The sequence below is a fragment of the Emys orbicularis genome, chromosome 11 (genome assembly GCF_028017835.1).
Source record: "Emys orbicularis isolate rEmyOrb1 chromosome 11, rEmyOrb1.hap1, whole genome shotgun sequence".
Lineage (NCBI taxonomy): Eukaryota > Metazoa > Chordata > Testudines > Emydidae > Emys > Emys orbicularis.
Genome location: NC_088693.1, coordinates 79,385,804 through 79,405,497, shown reverse-complemented (window position 1 = coordinate 79,405,497; position 19,694 = coordinate 79,385,804). Strand labels below are relative to the sequence as shown.

Sequence of the window (19,694 nt, the reverse complement as noted above, 5' to 3'; positions counted from 1 at the left end):
GACAAATTAAGGTTGCAGAGGCCGCCATAGATCTGGGATTTTTTTAACATCTGAGCGCGTAACTTGGCAACCTAAAGTGTTCCCCCCTCCCCTGTATGTAAATTCATAGAGTATTTTTAAAAGGTAAAAACAAATTCTATTATGTACAATTACATGATCATCAGTAGGATTTGAACCCTGAACCTTAGCTAGTCCTGTAGTGCAAGTTTTGCCTAGGTTAGCTGGCAGCAAGAGAAGGGCTATCTCAAGGGCTATGTGTTCATATCACCTTTGTATTTTGGATTATAGATATGTATGTCTGTATTACAAAACTTGTGCTATGCTTCTGGGTGATACCCCTAGGCAGTTTGGCAACAGAACTGCCTAGCCTGCTTGACGGCCCATTAAGGGCCATCAGTTATACAACTGCCCCATTGAGAGAAGGCAGATACCCTTATGACTCAGCAAGGCATGCAGGGGACATGCCCATGGACAGAACTCTAAGGCTTTCAAGCCATGTGCTAGGCAGCTTGTGTTTAAAACAAAGGAAGCACAGGCCACATGGCAAAAGACTATAAAAGGCAGCTACATCTTCTCCACTTTGTCTTCATTCCTGCTTCTTACCTCCAGAGGAACTTTGCTACAAACTTAAGCTCTGAAAAAAGGACTGAATGACCCATCCAAACTAGGGATGTATTCCAGATGGACTTCCAAGCCAGCAAAGTCACCAATACTGTGAAGAACCTGATATATGGGCTTTGAAGTCTTTGTATGTATGTGACGGTTTTACCATTTAACAACTCTCTTCTTGTTCTTTCTTTATAATAAATGTTTAGTTTTAGACACTAAAGGAGTGGCTGGCAGCATGGTATTTTGAGTAAGATCCAAACCTATACTCACCTGGTAACATGGCTGACCCTTTGGGGTCAGAACATTTTGTATAGGTGAGCAGAGTTTAAAATAACTTCTCACTGTACTGCACCTAGGTCAGGGCCAGCTCCAGGCACCAGCTTGCCAAGCAGGTGCTTGGGGCGGCCACTCCGGAGAGGGGTGGCACGTCCAGCTATTCGGCGGCAATTCGGTGGATGGTCCCTCACTCCTGCTTGGGGCAGCAAAAACCCTGGAGCCGGCCCTGACCTAGGTGCTGATTGGGAGCCAGAGAACTGGAATGCAATAAAGGGGGCTGTGTGATTTCTTTTTTGCTTCTTGATAACTGGTGTGGGGGATCAGCAGCACAGTTTGTGACTGGTTGGGGAGTTTAACTTCAGTGTTACCCACCAGTCTGGGGAGTATCTGCTCTCCTTTTTGCAGCCTGCCCTTACCTTAGCATTTCCAGTGAGGGCTACCCCAGGCCACAGAGAGGTCCCTGTGGAACAGTTTGTGTGCTCTGGGATGTCCTCCATAGAGATCTCGAGGAAACTTTCCCAGAGGTAGTCTGCAATCCTCTGCTGAGGGTTGCTGGGGACAGCAGCCTTATTTCTTCTGCAGCGGTAGGACATTTTCCCAAGCCATTCAGCAATTACTTCAGCAGGGATCATTACAGCACACAGACTAGCAGCATATGGACCTGGTCTGCAGCCACATGGTGCAGGAGCTGTTCCGTTTCAGCTTCCGTGCCCTTAGGAGTGAGATCAGCTAAAGTCACCAGTGCCTGTGGCAAACTGTGCCAGTATTCAGTGTAATTGCCCTATCCACATATACTCATGCCCATGAGTTCCCTCATTAGTGTGCCACCTTGCCCCCTACCCTCCAGGCCATACGCACCATGGCTGGAACTGCCGCTGTGCTTTAGGAATCCTAAGTAGGTGAGGATGTAGTGCTTGTAAATCTTGTGGATCAAGGGGAGTGAATACACTCACAACAGTACTTCTGTATATTGGAGCTAGGGCTGTCAATTAATCACAGTTAACTCATACGATTAAATCAAATTAATCGTGATTAATCACACATAACAATAGAATACCAACTGAAATTTATTAAACATTTTTGGATGTTTTTCTACATTTTCAATGTTAATTTCAATTACAAAACAGAATACAAAGTGCGCAGTGCTCACTATATATTTTTTATTACAAATATATGCACTGTAAAAATACTATTTCTTTTATCATTTTTCAATTCACCTCATAAAAGTACTGAAGTGCAATCTCTTTACCGTGAAAGTATAACTTAAAAATGCAGATTTTTTTTGGTTACATAACTGCACTCAAAAACAAAACAGTGTAAAACTTTAGAGCCTACAAGTCCACTCAGTCCTACTTATTCTGCCAATCGCTCAGACAAACAAGTTTGTTTACATTGACGGGAGATACTGCTGCCTGCTTATTTACAATGTCACCTGAAAGTGAGCACAGGCATTCGCATGGCACTTTTGTAGCCAGTGTTGCAAGGTAATTACGTGCCAGATGTGCTAAACATTCGTATGTCCCTTCATGCTTCAACCACCATTCTAAAGGACATACTTCCATGCTGATGGGTTCTGCTTGATAATGATCCAAAGCAGCGCAGACTGACACATTTTCATTTTCATCATCTGAGTCAGATGCCACCAGCAGGTTGATTTTCTTTTTTGGCGGTTTGGGTTCTGAAGTTTTTGCATCAGAGTGTTGCTCTTTTAAGACTTCTAAAAGCATGCTCCACACATCATCCCTCTCAGATTTTGGAAGGCACTTCAGATTCTTAAACCTTGGGTTGAGTACTGTAGCTAGTTTTAGAAATCTCACATCAGTACCTTTTCTGCGTTTTGTCAAATCTGCTGTGAAAGTGTTCTTAAAACAAGTATGGGGTGGGTCATCATCCGAGATAGCTATAACATGAAATATATGCAGAATGTGGGTAGAACAGGAGACATACAATTCTCCCCCCAAGAAGTACAGTCACAAATTTAATTGACGCTTTTTTTTTTAAACTAGCATCATCAGCATGGAAGCAGTCCTCTGGAATGGCAGCCAAAGCATAGAAGGGGCATACAAATGTTTAGCATATCTGGCATGTAAATACCTTGCAACGCTGGCTACAAAAGTGCCATGCGAACACCTGTTCTCACTTTCAGGTGACATTGTAAAGAAGCAGGCAGCAGTATCGCCCATCAATGTAAACAAACTTGTTTGGCTGAGCGATTGGCAGAATAAGTAGGACTGAATGGACTTGTAGGCTCTAAAGTTTTACATTGTTTTGTTTTTGAATACAGGTGGGTTTTTGTTTTTTTTTTACATTTCTACATTTGTAAGTTCAACTTTCATGATAAAGGCATTGCACTACAGTACTTGTATGAGGTGAATTGAAAAATACCATTTTTTTAGTGCAAATACCTGTAATAAAATATAAAGTGGGCACTGTACACATTGTATTCTGTGTTGTAATTGATATTAATATTTGAAAATGTAGTAAACATCCAAACATATTTCAAATAAATAGCATTGTATTGTTTAATGTGATTAATTGCAGTTAATTTTTTTAATCACTTGTCAGCCCTAATTGTAGCTTTTACAGCTGGAAACATAGCCTTAAGTGGCTCTCCATGCACACCCACAGAAAGGCTCAGCCAGGTAAGGAGAAGGAAGAAGACATGGGATGACATGTTCTAAGAGATCCTGCAAACCTCTGATGCTATGGATACCAAGCAGAGGGCTTGGAGGATCATGCTCACAGACAGAATGGACAGAGGTAGTGCATACAAGAGAAAAGTGCAGGAAATGGAGAGTGACATGCAGCAGGAGATTAAAGTATTTCTCAAGCAGCAAATAGACATTCTGGGCTTCATGAGCCAGGGCATTAGCGGGTAGGCTGGGTCCCCGAGGATGACTATAGGCATCTCCACATCCCCAAGAGTTATTTTGTGGTCCGGGAAGTAAATACCTTCCTGCAGCCGTCTAAACAGACCTGAGTTCCTGAAAACACGAGCGTCATGAACCTTGCCCGGCCGTCCGACGTTGATGTTTGTAAAACGTCCCCTATGGTCCACCAGTGCTTGCAGCACCATTGAAAAGTAGCCCTTTCGGTTGATGTACTGGCTGGCCTGGTGGTCCGGTCCCAGGATAGGGATGTGAGTTCCATCTATAGCCCCACCGCAGTTTGGGAATCCCATCGCGGCGAAGCCATCTATGATGGCCTGCGCGTTTCCCAGGGTCACTACCTTTGAGAGCAGTACCTCAACGATTGCGTTGGCTACTTGCATCACAACAACCCCCATGGTAGATTTGCCCACGCCAAAGTGGTTCGCGACTGACCGGTAGCTGTCTGGTCAGTCTTACCAGACCTTCAAGCTCTTACTGACCTTCAAGCTCAACAGATCAATGCTCGCCTCCCTTTGTGGCCAGAGAACTGCATTCTGGTACCTCCCTACATTCCACACAGCGTGCAGGGCTGTTGCAATACCCCTACCACTCCACCCCAGGGAAAGAGTATAAACAATCACAGCTGCATGTACACTGATCTGTGAGACAGGGTCGGTGAATGTGTTTGTTCTTTCCCCTTTAAAGATACTTTTCCCTGTATTTTTAAAGTTTCATTCAGTTATAAATACAGTAGAACCTCAGAGTTACAAACTGACCAGTCAACCACGCACCTCATCTGGAACGGGAAGTACACAATCACGCAGCACCAGAGACCAAAAAAAGAAAAAGCAAGTACAGTACTTTGTTTAACAAACTATTAAAAAAATAAAAGGAAAGCAGCATTTTTCTTTTGCATAGTAAAGTTTCAAAGCTGTATTAAGTCAATGTTCAGTTGTAAACTTTTGAAAGAATATACATAACATTTTGTTCAGAGTTACAAACATTCTGAGAGTTATTCACAACCTCCATTCCCAAGGTGTTCATAACTGAGGGTATGTCTACACTATGAGAGTAGTTCGATTTTACTTAAATCGAATATGTGGAATCGATATTGCAAAGTCGAACGTGTGTGTCCACACTAAGGACAGTAATTCGACTTTGTGAGTCCACACTAACGGGGAAAGCGTCGACATTGGAAGCGGTGCACTGTGGGCAGCTATCCCACAGTTCCCGCAGTCCCCGCTGCCCACTGGAATTCTGGGTCGAGCCGCCAATGCCTTCTGGGTAAAAAAATGTGTCGAGGGTGCTTTTGGGTAACTGTCGTCATCCGTCCGTCACTACCGCCCTCCCTCCCTGAAAGCGCCGGTGGGAAATCAGTTCGCGCACTTTTCGGGTCAGTGACAGCGCGGACGCCACAGCACTGCGAGCATGGAGCCCGCTGCGACCATCGCTGCAGTTGTGGCCGTTGTCAACGCCTCGCAGCTTATCATCCACCTTTCCCAGAGGCAGATGCAGAGAAATCAGGCGAGGAGGCTACGGCACCGCGGTGAGGGCCTGAAGTCTGAGAGTAGCACAGACCTGTCAGAAAGCACGGGACCCAGCGCCGAGGACATCACGGTGGCAATGGGTCATGTGGATATTGTGGAATGGCGATTCTGGGCCCGGGAAACAAGCACGGACTGGTGGGACCGCATAGTACTGCAGGTCTGGGATGAATCCCAGTGGCTGCGAAACTTTCGCATGCGGAAGGGGACTTTCCTTGAACTTTGTGAGTTCCTGTCCCCTGCCCTGAAGTGCAAGGACACCCGGATGCGAGCAGCCCTGACTGTCCAGAAGCGAGTGGCCATAGCCCTCTGGAAGCTTGCAACGCCAGACAGCTACCGGTCAGTCGCGAACCACTTTGGCGTGGGCAAATCTACCATGGGGGTTGTTGTGATGCAAGTAGCCAACGCAATCGTTGAGGTACTGCTCTCAAAGGTAGTGACCCTGGGAAACGCGCAGGCCATCATAGATGGCTTCGCCGCGATGGGATTCCCAAACTGCGGTGGGGCTATAGATGGAACTCACATCCCTATCCTGGGACCGGACCACCAGGCCAGCCAGTACATCAACCGAAAGGGCTACTTTTCAATGGTGCTGCAAGCACTGGTGGACCATAGGGGACGTTTTACAAACATCAACGTCGGACGGCCGGGCAAGGTTCATGACGCTCGTGTTTTCAGGAACTCAGGTCTGTTTAGACGGCTGCAGGAAGGTATTTACTTCCCGGACCACAAAATAACTCTTGGGGATGTGGAGATGACTATAGTCATCCTCGGGGACCCAGCCTACCCGCTAATGCCCTGGCTCATGAAGCCCTATACTGGCGCCCTGGACACTGAAAAAGAACTCTTCAACTACCGGCTGAGCAAGTGCAGAATGGTGGTGGAGTGTGCTTTTGGACGTCTCAAGGGGAGATGGAGAAGCTTACTGACTCGCTGTGATCTCAGCGAAACCAATATCCCCATTGTTATTGCAGCTTGCTGTGTGCTCCACAATCTCTGTGAGAGCAAGGGGGAGACCTTTATGGCGGGGTGGGAGGTTGAGGCAAATAGCCTGACTTCTGATTACACCCAGCCAGACAGCCGGGCGATTAGAAGAGCCCAGCGGGACACGCTGTGCATCCGGGAGGCTTTGAAAGCTAGGTTCCTGAGTGAGCAGGGTAACCAGTGACTTTTCAGTTTGTGTACAGAGAAGCTGAACCTGCCCCCGTTTCTTTACCCACTAAATGTTCAATATCCTCTCCAGTTACATACTCCGTTCCCCCCCTTCCAACACACGTTTAAAAATAAAATCACTTGAATTTTGTTAATGAACACCGTTTTCTTTATTACTGTTTTCGTGGGAAAGTGTTGAACCTGGGACGCAGACTGTGGTGGGGAGCGGGTGTAGTGTAGTGATGCAAATGACGCTTCCAACCTCCAGGAATGACAGGCTCCGCAGTGGTGGACTGGTGGTTTCAACGGACCCTGCCACCCCTCCTGTTCGGGACTCTGTGTGGGGGGGGTGGCTATGTGACTTTGTGGCAGGGGGAGGACGGTTACAGATCCCCTGCTGCGTGGCTCTGTGATCCAGGATAAGGACCGCTACATAAGATCTGTAACTGCCCTCCCCCGCCACAAAGTCACAGAGCACCCCCCACAGAACACTAAAACCACCTCCCAGACTGACCAGGGTAACTAGTGACTGCAATGTGTGTGTGCCCTGCTGCTGAACCTGCCCCCGCCTCTGTACCCTGGTAAAGGTGACTGTCCTGTCCAATTACCAACCCCCTTCCCCCCCTTCAGACAGACTCTCCTCTAAAAGAACATGATGGAAACAGTAATTAACAGAAACGTATTTTTTATTAGCAACTACACATGAAACTGGGGGGTGAAACTTGGACGGGGGCTTGGGTGAGGCGGGAAGGAAAGGACTTGTCAAATTTTGGGGAATGAGAGCCTTCTAGTACTAGAGCACTCTGCAGGGGTGGAGTGAGAGTTTTCACGGACTCTGACGCCCCTCCTTCTTTGGACTTTGGGTGAGGGGGGTATGGGACTTGGTGGCGGGGGAGGGCGGTTACAGATAGACTGCAGCGGGGCTCTGTCCTCCTGCCTCCGGTCCTGCAGAACATCCACAAGGCGCCGGAGCGTATCCGTTTGCTCCCTCATTAGTCCAAGCACCGTTTGAGTCGCTTGCTGGTCTTCCTGCCGCCACCTCTCCTCCCGTTCCATGTGTGAACGGTGCATTTGGGACAAGTTCTCCCTCCACTGGGTCTGCTGTGCTGCCTGGGCTCGGGAGCAGCCCATAAGTTCTGAGAACATGTCCTCCCATGTCCTCTTCTTCCTACGCCTAATCTGCGCTAGCCTCTGGGAGTGTGATGCCAGGCTACATTGGGAGACAGTCGCAGCTGTGGGAATGGGAAAAAGGGAGTGAATTCCTCAGAAAGATAAATTTAATTGTGAACAAAGAACATAGTCTTTCTCTGTGAACAAGACCATGCACAGCACCTATCACATGCGCACTCAGGACAAGGTCGAATTTTCGGCCTTCGCATTCAGTGCCTGGGGTCTTGCAGTGCAGATCAGAGAAGCGGGGCAGGACACCGGAATTTGTGTAGCAGGCCGACATGGTAAGCCGTAGACTTGTGGCTGCTTAAAACTTTAATAGTAGCACTGGCCTCCTTTCACATTGAAAGCAATGCCAGTCCCTGCTGCCAGCAATCCGGCAAGCATGAACTCTGCCCCTGTCCCACCCCCTTGCGGCTGTCCCAGGGAAAGATCCCTGTATGCTGCCCCTCTCCCGCCTCCACCGCGTGGCTGTAAACCGCCGGTTACAGTTCTGTAAAGGAACGGGCAAGCAGTCCCAATACTAACATTCCCCTACCTAATTCAAAGCAGGTCACCATGAGCGACATCACCCTGATGAGGATCTCAGACACGGAAAAAGAAGCCTGCAAAGACCAGGGCCGTATGCCGCCATGCTCTGCAGGGCAATGATCCCGGAGTACTTGCTTGTCTCCTGGCGCGGAAATGTCTGCTACTACGGAGGACCCAATAAGGCCGCTCTCCCCAGGAACCTGATGCAAAGGCTTTCCAATTACCTCCAGGAGAGCTTCGTGGAGATGTCCATTGAGGATTTCAGCTCTATCCCCGGACATATAGACCGCATTTTACTGTAGCTGCACTGGCAGGGACTAAACAGTAGAGCGGCTTGGGCAGAACAATCATGCTAAACCGGACATTGTTAGATTTTTTTTCAATAGTTGCACTGCCCAGGACTGAAACGTTAAGCGCCTAGGGCAAACTAATCATGAGAAACCCATTGTTATTATTGTTAATATTCCTGTTCTGTTAAAAATAAATGTTTAGATGTTTAAAACACTTACTGGCTGATCCTTCCCCTGATTCTGTGTCCGGGTTAACGGCTGGGGACGGTTGGTAGGGGATCTCTGTAAGGGTGATGAAGAGATCCTGGCTGTCGGGGAAATCAGCGTTGTAAGCGCTGTCGACTGCCTCGTCCTCCTCATCTCCTTCCTCATCTTCCCCGTCCGCTAACATGTCCGAGGAACCGGCCGTTGACAATATCCCATCCTCAGAGTCCACGGTCAGTGGTGGGGTAGCGGTGGCGGCCGCACCTAGGATGGAATGCAGTGCCTCGTAGAAACGGGATGTCTGGGGCTGGGATCCGGAGCGTCCGTTTGCCTCTTTGGTCTTCTGGTAGCCTTGTCTCAGCTCCTTGATTTTCACGCGGCACTGCGTTGCATCCCGGCTGTATCCTCTCTCTGCCATGGCTTTAGAGATCTTCTCGTAGATCTTTGCATTCCGTCTTTTGGAGCGCAGCTCGGAAAGCACGGATTCATCGCCCCACACAGCGATCAGATCCAAGACTTCCCGATCAGTCCATGCTGGGGCCCTCTTTCTATTCTGAGATTGCACGGCCATCTCTGCTGAAGAGCTCTGCATCGTTGCCAGTGCTGCTGAGCTCGCCACGATGTCCAAACAGGAAATGAGATTCAAACTGCCCAGACAGGAAAAGGAATTCAAATTTTCCCGGGGCTTTTCCTGTGTGGCTGGTCAGAGCATCCGAGCTCGGACTGCTGTCCAGAGCGTCAACAGAGTGGTGCACTGTGGGATAGCTCCCGGAGCTATTAGCGTCGATTTCCATCCACACCTAGCCTAATTCGACATGGCCATGTCGAATTTAGCGCTACTCCCCTCGTTGGGGAGGAGTACAGAAGTCGAATTTAAGAGACCTCTATGTCGAACTAAATAGCTTCGTGGTGTGGACGGGTGCAGGGTTAATTCGATGTAACGGCGCTAAATTCGACATAAACGCCTAGGGTAGACCAGGCCTGAGGTTCTACTGTATATCTGTTTGCATGTGTTTGGAATAAAAGTCTATTTATGGAAACGTAATTCACTTTTATTAGTTCACAACACAGTGGGTTGGGCTGACATTCACAGATAATAGCAATAGGTGCATTTGCAATGTTATACTACTACTACAAAAAGCAGTCATTACAAGGTTCATACTGAGGTGCAAAAAAACAAAAAAACAAACAATGACAGGCACACAACAAACAACACACATTACTGTGGCTCATTATTAAAATGGTCTTTCAAAGCCTCCCTGAGCTGTATAGCTCCCTGCTGAGCTCTTCTTAGGGCCTCTACCCTGGCGGCAACTTCTCCCCCTTTGCTTTACAGATATTAGGAAGCACACAGCAGGCAGCTACAGCCATAGGGATATTTTTTTCACTGATGCCCACAGCCTTTCAAGCGGCCAAAGGCACAGTCAGTCACTTTGCACCGGCAGGGCCTGTTGCTGAAGTGCTCCTTGATGCTGTCAAGGTGGCCGCTGTAAGGCTTCATGAGCCATGGGAGCATGAGGTAGGCTGGATCTCTCAGGATCACTATTGATATTTCCCCATCCCCAATAATCCTCTGGTCTGGAAAGAAAGTCTCTGCTTGCAGTTTTCTGAACAAGCCTGTGTTCTTAAAGATGCGTGCATCACGCACCTCCTCTGACATTCCTGCATTGATGTTGGTAAAATGTCCCTGGTGATCCACCAGCGCTTGCAATACCATACAAAAGTAGCCCTTTCTGTTGATGTACTCTGTGGCACAGTTGTCTGGTCCCAAGATAGATGGTACACACATCCCTATCACCCCACCGCAGTTGGGAAACCCCATTGCTACAAAACCATCCACTACATGCTGCTGATTGCCTCACTCCATGCTCTCTGCTCACAATCCGAAGCACCAGACAACTGCAGCACCTCCTTGAACATGTCTGCTTTACTCCTCCTTATCTGAGAGAGGTGATCAGCTGGTGTGTGGGAGACCGTCAAGGGCACATCTGCAGCTGCTAAAGAAACAATAGAGGTGTTATTGTCTGTGCACTTATACCCTTGATCCAAACAAGCAACAAGCGCATCTTTCTCACTTTCCCTTGGTGCACTCACAGCATGGTGGTAGCCCCAGCCATGGTATGACCCAGGGGAAAGGAGTGAGTTGGGACAAAGGTGTGTGTGGGGGGGGAATGGGTGGTACCCCTCGGGTATCAGTACCAATGCATAAGGCTACTGTACTGAATACTGGCACTGTTATCCAGAGGTGGGGGGATCGCAGCTGATCTCACTCCTAAGGTTAACCGACGCTGCAAGGGTCCAGCTGCAGAAGGGGACTATGTGCTGCTATCCTGCCTGCTGAAGTAATTGCTGAGTGGCCACCACAGGGGAAGAAACAAAGCAGCCCTCCCAAAAAACCTTCAGCAGAGGATTGCAGATTACCTCCAGGAAACTTTCCTAGCGATCTCTATGGAGGATTCATGGGCTATCCCATTGTGCATAAACAAACTTTTCCACAGGGCCCCCTCTGCCTAGCTGTACAGGAGAATGAGAAGCAGATAGCAACTGTTTCTGCGCTGGTTATTTCACTACCTCTTGTAGCCCAATTTCAAAAGCAGTACATGAGCAGATGTGTCCCTGCAGCATTGAAGCATAGTGCTTACCAGAGCTTCCCACCCCTGCATCCGGCTTGCCAGGGTTGGACTGCTGAGACTGGCTAGACTGCTCAGGACTCAAAGGAGATCCTGGCTCTCCATGCCACTGGGTCTCCCTGTTGCCTGTCCCTCATTCTCCTCTGCCTCCACGTCCTCGTCCAACACGTCGTCCTCTGTGTTCACTCCAGTGACCAGCGACTCCAGCCCTGAAGTACCCACAGGGCTCTTGGGGGTGGAGGTAGGGGCGCTGCCAAGGATGACATGAAGCTCCCTGTAGAAGCAGCATGTTTACAGCTCCGCACCAGAGTGTCTATTTGCCTTCCGGTACACCTGTCTCAGATCCTTGATTTTTACGCCACACTGCAGCGTGTTGCTGCCATAGCCCTTCTCCACCATGCCCCAAGCCAAGGGTCTCGAACTCAAATGACCACGAGGGCCACATGAGGGCTAGTTCATTGGCCTGAGGGCCGCATCACTGACACACCCCCTCGCTGCCCCCAGCCCTGCCCCCACTCCACCCCTTCCCTGAAGTCCCCGCCTCTTCCCACCCCTTCCCTGCCCCCATTCTAACTCCGCCCCCTCCCTGCCCCCAGAGGGTGCATGAGGGGTGTGTCGGGGGCTCAGGGCAGGTAGTTGAGGTGCAGGCAGGAGGCTCAGGGTGCAGAAGGGGTGTGGGATGCAGCAGGGGGCTCATGGCAGGGGGTTGGGGTGCAGGAGGGGTGTGGGGTGCAGCAGGGGGCTCAGGGCAGGGAGTTGGGGTGCAGGAGGGGTGTGGGATGTGGCAGGGGGCTCAGGGCAGAGGGCTGGGGTGCAGGCAGGGGACTCAGGGCAGGGAGTTGGGGGGCGAGGTGCAGGAGGGCTTCGGGCTCCGGGGTGGCAGCGGCACACACCGGGGCCAGGGCAGGCTGCCGGCCTCGGCCCTGCTCCGGGAAGTAGCTGGAACCATGTCCCTGCGGCCCCTGGGTGAGGGGGACACAGGGCTCCGCACGCTGCTTGCCGCTCCTCCAGGTACCTCCCCCGAAGCTCCCATTGGCCGCGGTTCCCCATTCCTGGCCAATGGGAGCTGCGGGGGGGCGTGCCTGGAAGCCAGGGCAACACATGGACGGAGCCCTCTGCTTCCCCCCCACCCTCGGCCGCAGGGACGTGATGCCAGCCGGCGCGGGGCTCGAGGAGGGCAATCCCGCGGGCGTAGTTTGCCCACCCCTGGCCTGGAGGTAGGCCGGGGGGGCTGGCGCCAGCCGCTCAGCGTGCCGCAGGAAACAGCCCCGCAGGCCGCGTGTTTGAGACCCCTGCCCCAAGCGATCTTGCTGTAGATATCAAAGTTCTGCGGCTGGAGCGGAGCTGTGTTTGCACAGCCCGCTCTCCTCACAGACCCAGGAGATCCACCATCTCCCGTGTACTCCAGGCAGGAGCACATTTGCTGCATGGAGCCAGCAGTCAATTGGGCAGCTGCTAGGTGAGCTCTCCATGCCCAGCAAACAGGAAGAGCAATTTCAAAATTTCCTGGGGCTTTAAAGGGGATGGGACGTTCTACCTGGCTACAGGGCAGAGGAGTTGAAAATGGTGACCAGAGCGGTCACAGTGAGCATTGCAGGACAGCTCCTGGAGACCACTTAAGGCAACGTCTAACGGACACTGCCTCAGTCTAACTAGGTTGCAAAAAGCACTGCCTCTCACCCAGGTCAGTGTAGCAGGCGAGTTAAAGCGGCAGGAAGAGCATTGCGGTGCGTACACCTCCATAGTTAGGTCGCCATATGCTGCCTTACGTCAACTTAACTTTGTAGTGTAGACATGCCCTCATTTTTTACTTGTGATTTTTGTCAAGCTGAAATTCAAATTCAATTAAAATGCACAAAAACAACAGCAATTTAGTTTTATTTAACTAATAAGAAAGTCTCTTATGTATCTGGCACATTTAAGAAGAATGTTTATCAAAACACGTTTTGCATTTAAGACTACATGATTAATTAAAAAAGGTATCATCTGTAGTTAATGAATTGAACTGATCGTGATGACCAGAAACATCCTTCAAGATTTTAGAACTATTCGATCTCCTCTCAAAGCTAGTTTTTATTCATAGATTGGAAGAGGAAACAAGCTTTTCTGCTTTTTCAACTCCCACTGGCCTCTTTGAATGAATTATAGTCATCAACTGAAAATATTCTCTCCACACTTGCAGAAAAGACTACTGCTGTAAACAGCTGGTTTAGCACTTCAGCTAATTCTAGTTCAAGTGTTTAGCTAGTGCCTTGCACCAGTTCAGCGATTTGACTTTCTTTAAAATTTAACAAAAACACATATTGCTTAATTTTTTTAAGTTTACAATAAATTATTATAGTAAGTTAAGGGTTTACCCTAGTTCATCATAATTTCAAATTTAATTTTAAATATTCAAATTAAAAAATCTGATTTAAATACCCCCCCCTTTAAAAAAAAAATCAGCAATTTTTATCCACCCTGGACAAGTGAAAGGCACATCTCTAGCCCAGGGTTTTGCCATGCCAAATTCCAAAGACCTGCTGCTCACAATGGAGGGCTTAGTGTTTCCTCAAAGAGACCACAAAAATCTTTCATAATGGGTAACTTTAGAAAGCCTAAATCAAGGGGTCACTATTAGCAACAATAAAATAAAAACAACACAGCATTTTACATATTCAAAACACTGCAAACACTTTAACCGAGAAGTCAGGAAAGAAAACTTAGCAAAGAAAATTTTAGGCTGAATTTCAGGAAAAAAATCCTGACAATCATTTAATAGGTTGTGGAAATATCTCCTCATTAAAGCCACATCATTTAGGGTATTTAAAACTTGACCGAATAAAACACCACACCACTTACTGTAGGAAACTATCTTTAAATTGCAACAAAAATAATGAAAATAAAAACCAAGCTAGCAAACAAAACTAACCAAACATCAGATCAGATAATTAAGTCTGACATTGAACATGTAGCTCAACAAACCCAAGCTCTGTTGAACCATAAAGTGGAGCAAATTCAAAAGATGGAGACCCTCTACCAAGGACACCCTCCCATGCGTCTGATGAAGTGGGCATTCACCCACAAAAGCTTATGCTCCAACACATCTGTTAGTCTTAAAGGTGCCACAGGACTCTCTGTTGCTTTTTACAATATCCCAAATGATTTCCATTGCTGTGATGGAGTATAGGACAAGAGGTGTCTCAGACAACTTGATCCCAGATCATTCAAGGTTTAAAAAACCTGACCAACTTGATCTGGACCTGGAAGCATGTCAAAGACGTTGTGGCACAGAGGTGCCTGGGGCAGCCCTCACTGGAAATGCCAAGGTCAGGGAAAGCTGCAAAAGAAGAGCAGCAGACTGGTGGGTAACACTGAAGTTAAACTCCCCAACCAGTCACAAACTGTGCGTCTTGTAACCAGAAGTGCCCCCCGCCCCCTTTGCTCTTTCAGGTGCAGTCTGAACAGTATCCTGTTATGCCGTTACTAAGCTACAAGCAGAGGAACGTCCCCAGTGGATGTTAGATGATTGCTTAAAGCTGCATAACTCGATATCATCAATTGTATTCATGCTTATGAATATGTAATCGATTAATGTAAGGAACGAGTGAGATAGTGTGAGTGAGTAACAGCCAATGGCAAAACAAAGAGGCAAATATCTTTTATGGAACCATGGTATTATCTTGGTGAAGGTATAAATCTTGAGACTGGCGGCCAGGTCAGGAGTACCAACAAGGAAATGTAAGAGCATGCTAAACTCGGGACCGGACCGGAAGCAGTAGAGCCCTGCCACGGATCCGAAGGGACTTCGGGACTCTTGTCGCCTCAAAGCACTAAGAATTCAGGACAGCAATGGGCCAAATAGGCCTGCCAGAGGCCTGCAAAGCATATTGGCAAGAAGTAGGCAAAACCCATTCAATTAGCATGGACATTGACCAGACTCTCTCCTCTAGCTACTATCACCAACATCTTAGTGATGATATTTCAGCCCAATATGTTACACTATTTTCCCGGGTGGCTTTTCACATACACATTGACCAGGAGGGGCATCAAGAACTCTCTGTGTAAGAGCCCTTCGGAAGGAGCAGCAGTTGCCCAACACTACCCTCTGTATCTTGTACAGAGGGAGGAACAAACCACTGAAGGGTCATTTTGTCTATCCCTACAAGAACCTACAGGAGAGTAAAAATGTCAGTAGTGAATGGCATCAAAAGGCAGAAATAATTAGTAGAATCTTACTTGAGATCAACTGTCAATACAATAAGTCTCTCTTCCATTCACAAATCTGAAGCCAGATTGATAGGGACCCTGGAAATTGACTGAGCTTAGTGCAGCTGTAAACAAAACAAAACCCACCACCACCTTCTCAATCTTCCATTTAAAAAAATATTCAAGACTGCAATATAGTTGGTGAATTTCCAGAGCAAGTCAAACTGCTATTTGTAAGACTTTGGACAGCCTGTTGCCCTCAACAAGAAAATCATTAACAGTTTCTTGTAATAATGGGTCTAAAGTCTTGTTACTGACTTTAACCACCCGTGGAAGACCTTCTTCTAGTACACAAATAGTTGTCCTTGCTGTCTGAGAGTATGTCTACATTGCAACTAAACACCTACAGCTGGCCCATGTCAGCTGACTCGGGCTCAGGCTGTGGGGCTTTTTAACTGTGGTGTAGATGTTTGATCTCAGACTGGAGTCCAGGCTCTGTCTACTGGAGCAAACCAAGTCATCACAGGACTAACAGAATCCTCCAGCTTGTTTTAGTAATACACAAAAGGCCAAGCATCTTATCCATTACCAGAATACAGGTGGCAATTGTCTTATTAGCAATTGACTGTTTGTTAAACAGCATGTGTTGAAGATTAACTCCCAAAATGAAGTCATTAGCAAGATCAGTGGGACATTCCACAAGTGAAGTTAGCAAGCGCCACACCTTGAAGATAGCCACTGTCCTGGCAGGAGAAGCTAACAACTGCAGGCACCTTGCTGCACAGAAGGATCCTGTGCCATGGTCACTCCTCCACCACCCACTGCTGTCAGCACTAATCAGAAGTGGACAGCGGAGCAAAAACTAAGTGCAGGAAATCTCATTCTCATAGTACCATGATGGGGGGGGGGGGGGGGGGAGCAGTTTGGCATTTGTATAACAAAGTTTGGTTTACTGACACAGTTAAACTGAAGAGGGCATGATGGCAGAGTAGGCTCCTGATGTGTCTAATAAGGAGTTGGGATTAGACTCTGCTCCTCAATGTCCTTGATTATCACCACCTCTATTGCTACTTTAAAGGGATATGAGGACAATTACAGCACTGCTAGCTGTTGGAAAGGGTGCTCTCTGATCCACCAGCCAAAACCCCATGTACTATACCACGGACTAAGAAGATGCTGTGGGCACGGCCCAGACTTTGGCCTTTAAGTCTTAAGTTTACTGTTGACTTAGTCAAGAGATTCTTTAGACTGTGCTCAATGTAATTTAATAGTTGGAGAATATGACGTCAAGCATTTTTCTAGTAGTGTAACTGAACACCAGCTCTGCGTCCCTTGTTCTCTTCCTCTTTCACCAATTGCTCACTTGCAGTCGGATCTAGAACTGCTGCAGGTAAGTACCAATGCTCAAAGTGGACTTGTTTTTTTAGCAAGTGTGATGTAAATCAAAACACCAATCCTGTAGGACAGTGAAAGAGGAGGGAAGAGAGTCCAACTTCAGTTTTGTCAGATGGCTTCTAAATGCTCCAGCTTAACAATCTCGAAAAACATGCTGCAGTTCCCCAGCAGCGCATGCACGCCCAGTGGCTCTAGCTGCAATTCTGAACTTTAAACTTAAGGAAAAGCAACAAAGTGCTCACACTCAATACCGCACTTTCAGAAGGTAAATATAGTAGTTGAAAACCATCCCTTTTCTAACCCAAGGCATTGCGAATGCTATGTTTGAAATTTAAAATTCCTGCTGTTATGAGTTATGAACCAATAAAGTAGTAAAATATTGGGAAACGATCTGTTTTCTCATTAACTACTTTCAAACACTTAAAGTAATTTGCCTCACATTTTATATGGTGATTGTTAATTTTAACAGAGTTCTTGAATTGCAGCAACCATAAGACACGAGACCCCTTGAAAAATGTTGACAGCATATGACATCTTTACCTTCATTCGATTGGGAAAATGCACAGCAAAATAAGAGTAGTGTTTTCCCCGGCATCCAGCTCCAATAATCAGAACAGTTACACAAGGAGGCATCTCTGCTCAGTCATCTACCTGGAACTAGAAATAAGACATGTTTTAGAATCATCTAGGTTAAAAAACACCCACCAATATTAGGTGTATTTATTTTTATTGTGATTAAGGCTTACGTCAGCACTATCTGACGTAAACCTATAGAGCATGAATTCTCAGACATGTCCTTTTCCCTTCTCTGTCACCGCACATTTTGTTTCCTTCTTCCTCAGGCAAGCTGAACTTTAAAGTCACAAAGTTATACACTAAAAAGTCAGGAAGTACCAGCACTGAAGTTATGCATGGAACCTAAATTCTGTTCCTTCGTATGCAGGCGTTAGGATAGTCTTTAATGTTATCATCAATGCCTAGACGATTTAGAAACTTACATCTCTCATTTAGACAGTCAATAAGATTTAGGTACCTAAACTAGCTAGGAATTGCAATGCTGAGCACACCAACTCCTAAACACCATGAAATTTCTGAGCCTAAATGCCTCAACCAAGGTCACATCGGAAGTCTGTGTGAGAGCAGAGAACAGAACCCGGATCTCTTAAGCCCTAGGCCAACACCTACCTTCTCGGCCACGCTTCCTCATAGCCATACCAAGCCACAGGCAACTTCTACCCTCGGTAACAGGGCTGGCACCCCCTCCTGCCACAACCTCCCTGGGGTGGAGAAGAGACGCTCCCTCGGCCACAGAGCCCGTATCCCCGTCCCCCGTCGACCTCCATGGAGGGAAGCAGACACCCATCCCCCCACGACATCCATGCTGGGGAGACCCGCCCCCAGGCACGGGGCCGGCACCCCCCGGGGGGGCGGAGGGGGGGCAGAGACCCGCCCCCAGGCACGGGGCCGGCACCCCCCGGGGGGGCGGAGGGGGGGCAGAGACCCGCCCCCAGGCACGGGGCCGGCACCCCCCGGGGGGGCGGAGGGGGGGCAGAGACCCGCCCCCAGGCGCGGGGCCGGCACCCCCCGGGGGGAGGAGGGGGGGCAGAGACCCACCCCCAGGCGCGGGGCCGGCACCCCCCGGGGGGGCGGAGGGGGGGCAGAGACCCGCCCCCAGGCGCGGGGCCGGCACCCCCCGGGGGGAGGAGGGGGGGCAGAGACCCACCCCCAGGCGCGGGGCCGGCGCCCCCCGGGGGGGCGGAGGGGGGGCAGAGACCCGCCCCCAGGCGCGGGGCCCGGCGCCCCCCGGGGGGGCGGAGGGGGGGCAGAGACCCGCCCCCAGGCACGGGGCCGGCCCCCCCCCGGGGGGGCGGAGGGGAAGCAGAGACCCGCCCATAGGCGCGGGGCCAGCGCCCCGCGGGGGGGAGGAGAGGGGCAGAGACCCGCCCCCAGGCGCGGGGCCGGGCACAGAGCCGCAGCCGGATCGGGCCCCGCTCTCCGGCCTCACGAGACTCACCCACAGCTGGGGCCGCGCGGCCTCAGGGCGCCCGATAGATCGGCCCCGCGGCAGCTCGCGCAGCGCCATCAGCCAATCGGGGGGAGGCCCTAGCACGCAAGGGAGCCCATTGGTTGCCGATGAGCCACCGGGGCGGGCGGCCCGCTGGAGGGGGCGGGGCCGTTGGCTGGGCGGGCCTGCGGCTGGCCAATAGAATTCAGGAGCGTCAATCCGTATTGATTGTTGTCAGCGTTGGCGCTGGGGGGAGGGGCTGGCTCTGCCTGAAGCGGGTGTCACCAGCGTTACCGTTGCCGGTTGCTTTGAATTCTGCTTCGTTGCAAATACTTGTCACGTGCGCGCCCGGGATCCCGCGGGCGGGGCCCGCTCCGGCTCCCACAGCGCCAGACCTGTCACCCGCCCAGGGCATGTCCGTCCCGTGCCCCTCCCGGGCATGTGTCGGTGCAGCTCCCACAGCGCCAGACCTGTCACCCCCCCCAGGGCACGTCCGTCCCGTGCCCCTCCCGGGCATGTGTCGGTGCAGAGCCGCATGTTCTCCGAACCGATCTCTGGTTTGTGAACTTCAACAGGACTATGCGTGACATGTTAGCTCTTCAGTGGAGAACTGATCAATACATAAGGGCCAGATTCTGCCCTCTTTCTTCCTGATGAGTAATGCCTTACTTTGCAAGTAGTCCCGTTGAAATCAATGGCATTTCTCGTGGGGTAAGGTATTGTTACTCCCCAGTTTGAGAAAGGGGGGTTGGCAGAATTGGGTCTTAAGGCATTATTTGAGAGGAATTAGTATCATGAATAGGAGTTAACGGAAAATGGTTGATATTGTC

At 49.5% G+C, this 19,694-nt stretch overlaps 1 protein-coding gene across 1 annotated transcript in view; it reads right to left on the bottom strand.

Moving 5' to 3' along the window:
- The window catches only part of LOC135885431 (2,7-anhydro-N-acetylneuraminate hydratase-like), an 85,489-nt gene extending 66,531 nt beyond the window's left edge, over nucleotides 1–18,958 (bottom strand). Inside the window, exons 1-2 of the mRNA XM_065413121.1 lie at nucleotides 18,874–18,958; nucleotides 17,400–17,516 (exon numbers count right to left, since the gene is read on the bottom strand). Of these exons, the coding sequence (XP_065269193.1) occupies nucleotides 17,400–17,492 (93 nt within the window). The 5' untranslated portion in view covers nucleotides 17,493–17,516; nucleotides 18,874–18,958. The remainder of the gene's footprint in view (nucleotides 1–17,399; nucleotides 17,517–18,873) is intronic.
- Nucleotides 18,959–19,694: the final 736 nt, after the last annotated feature.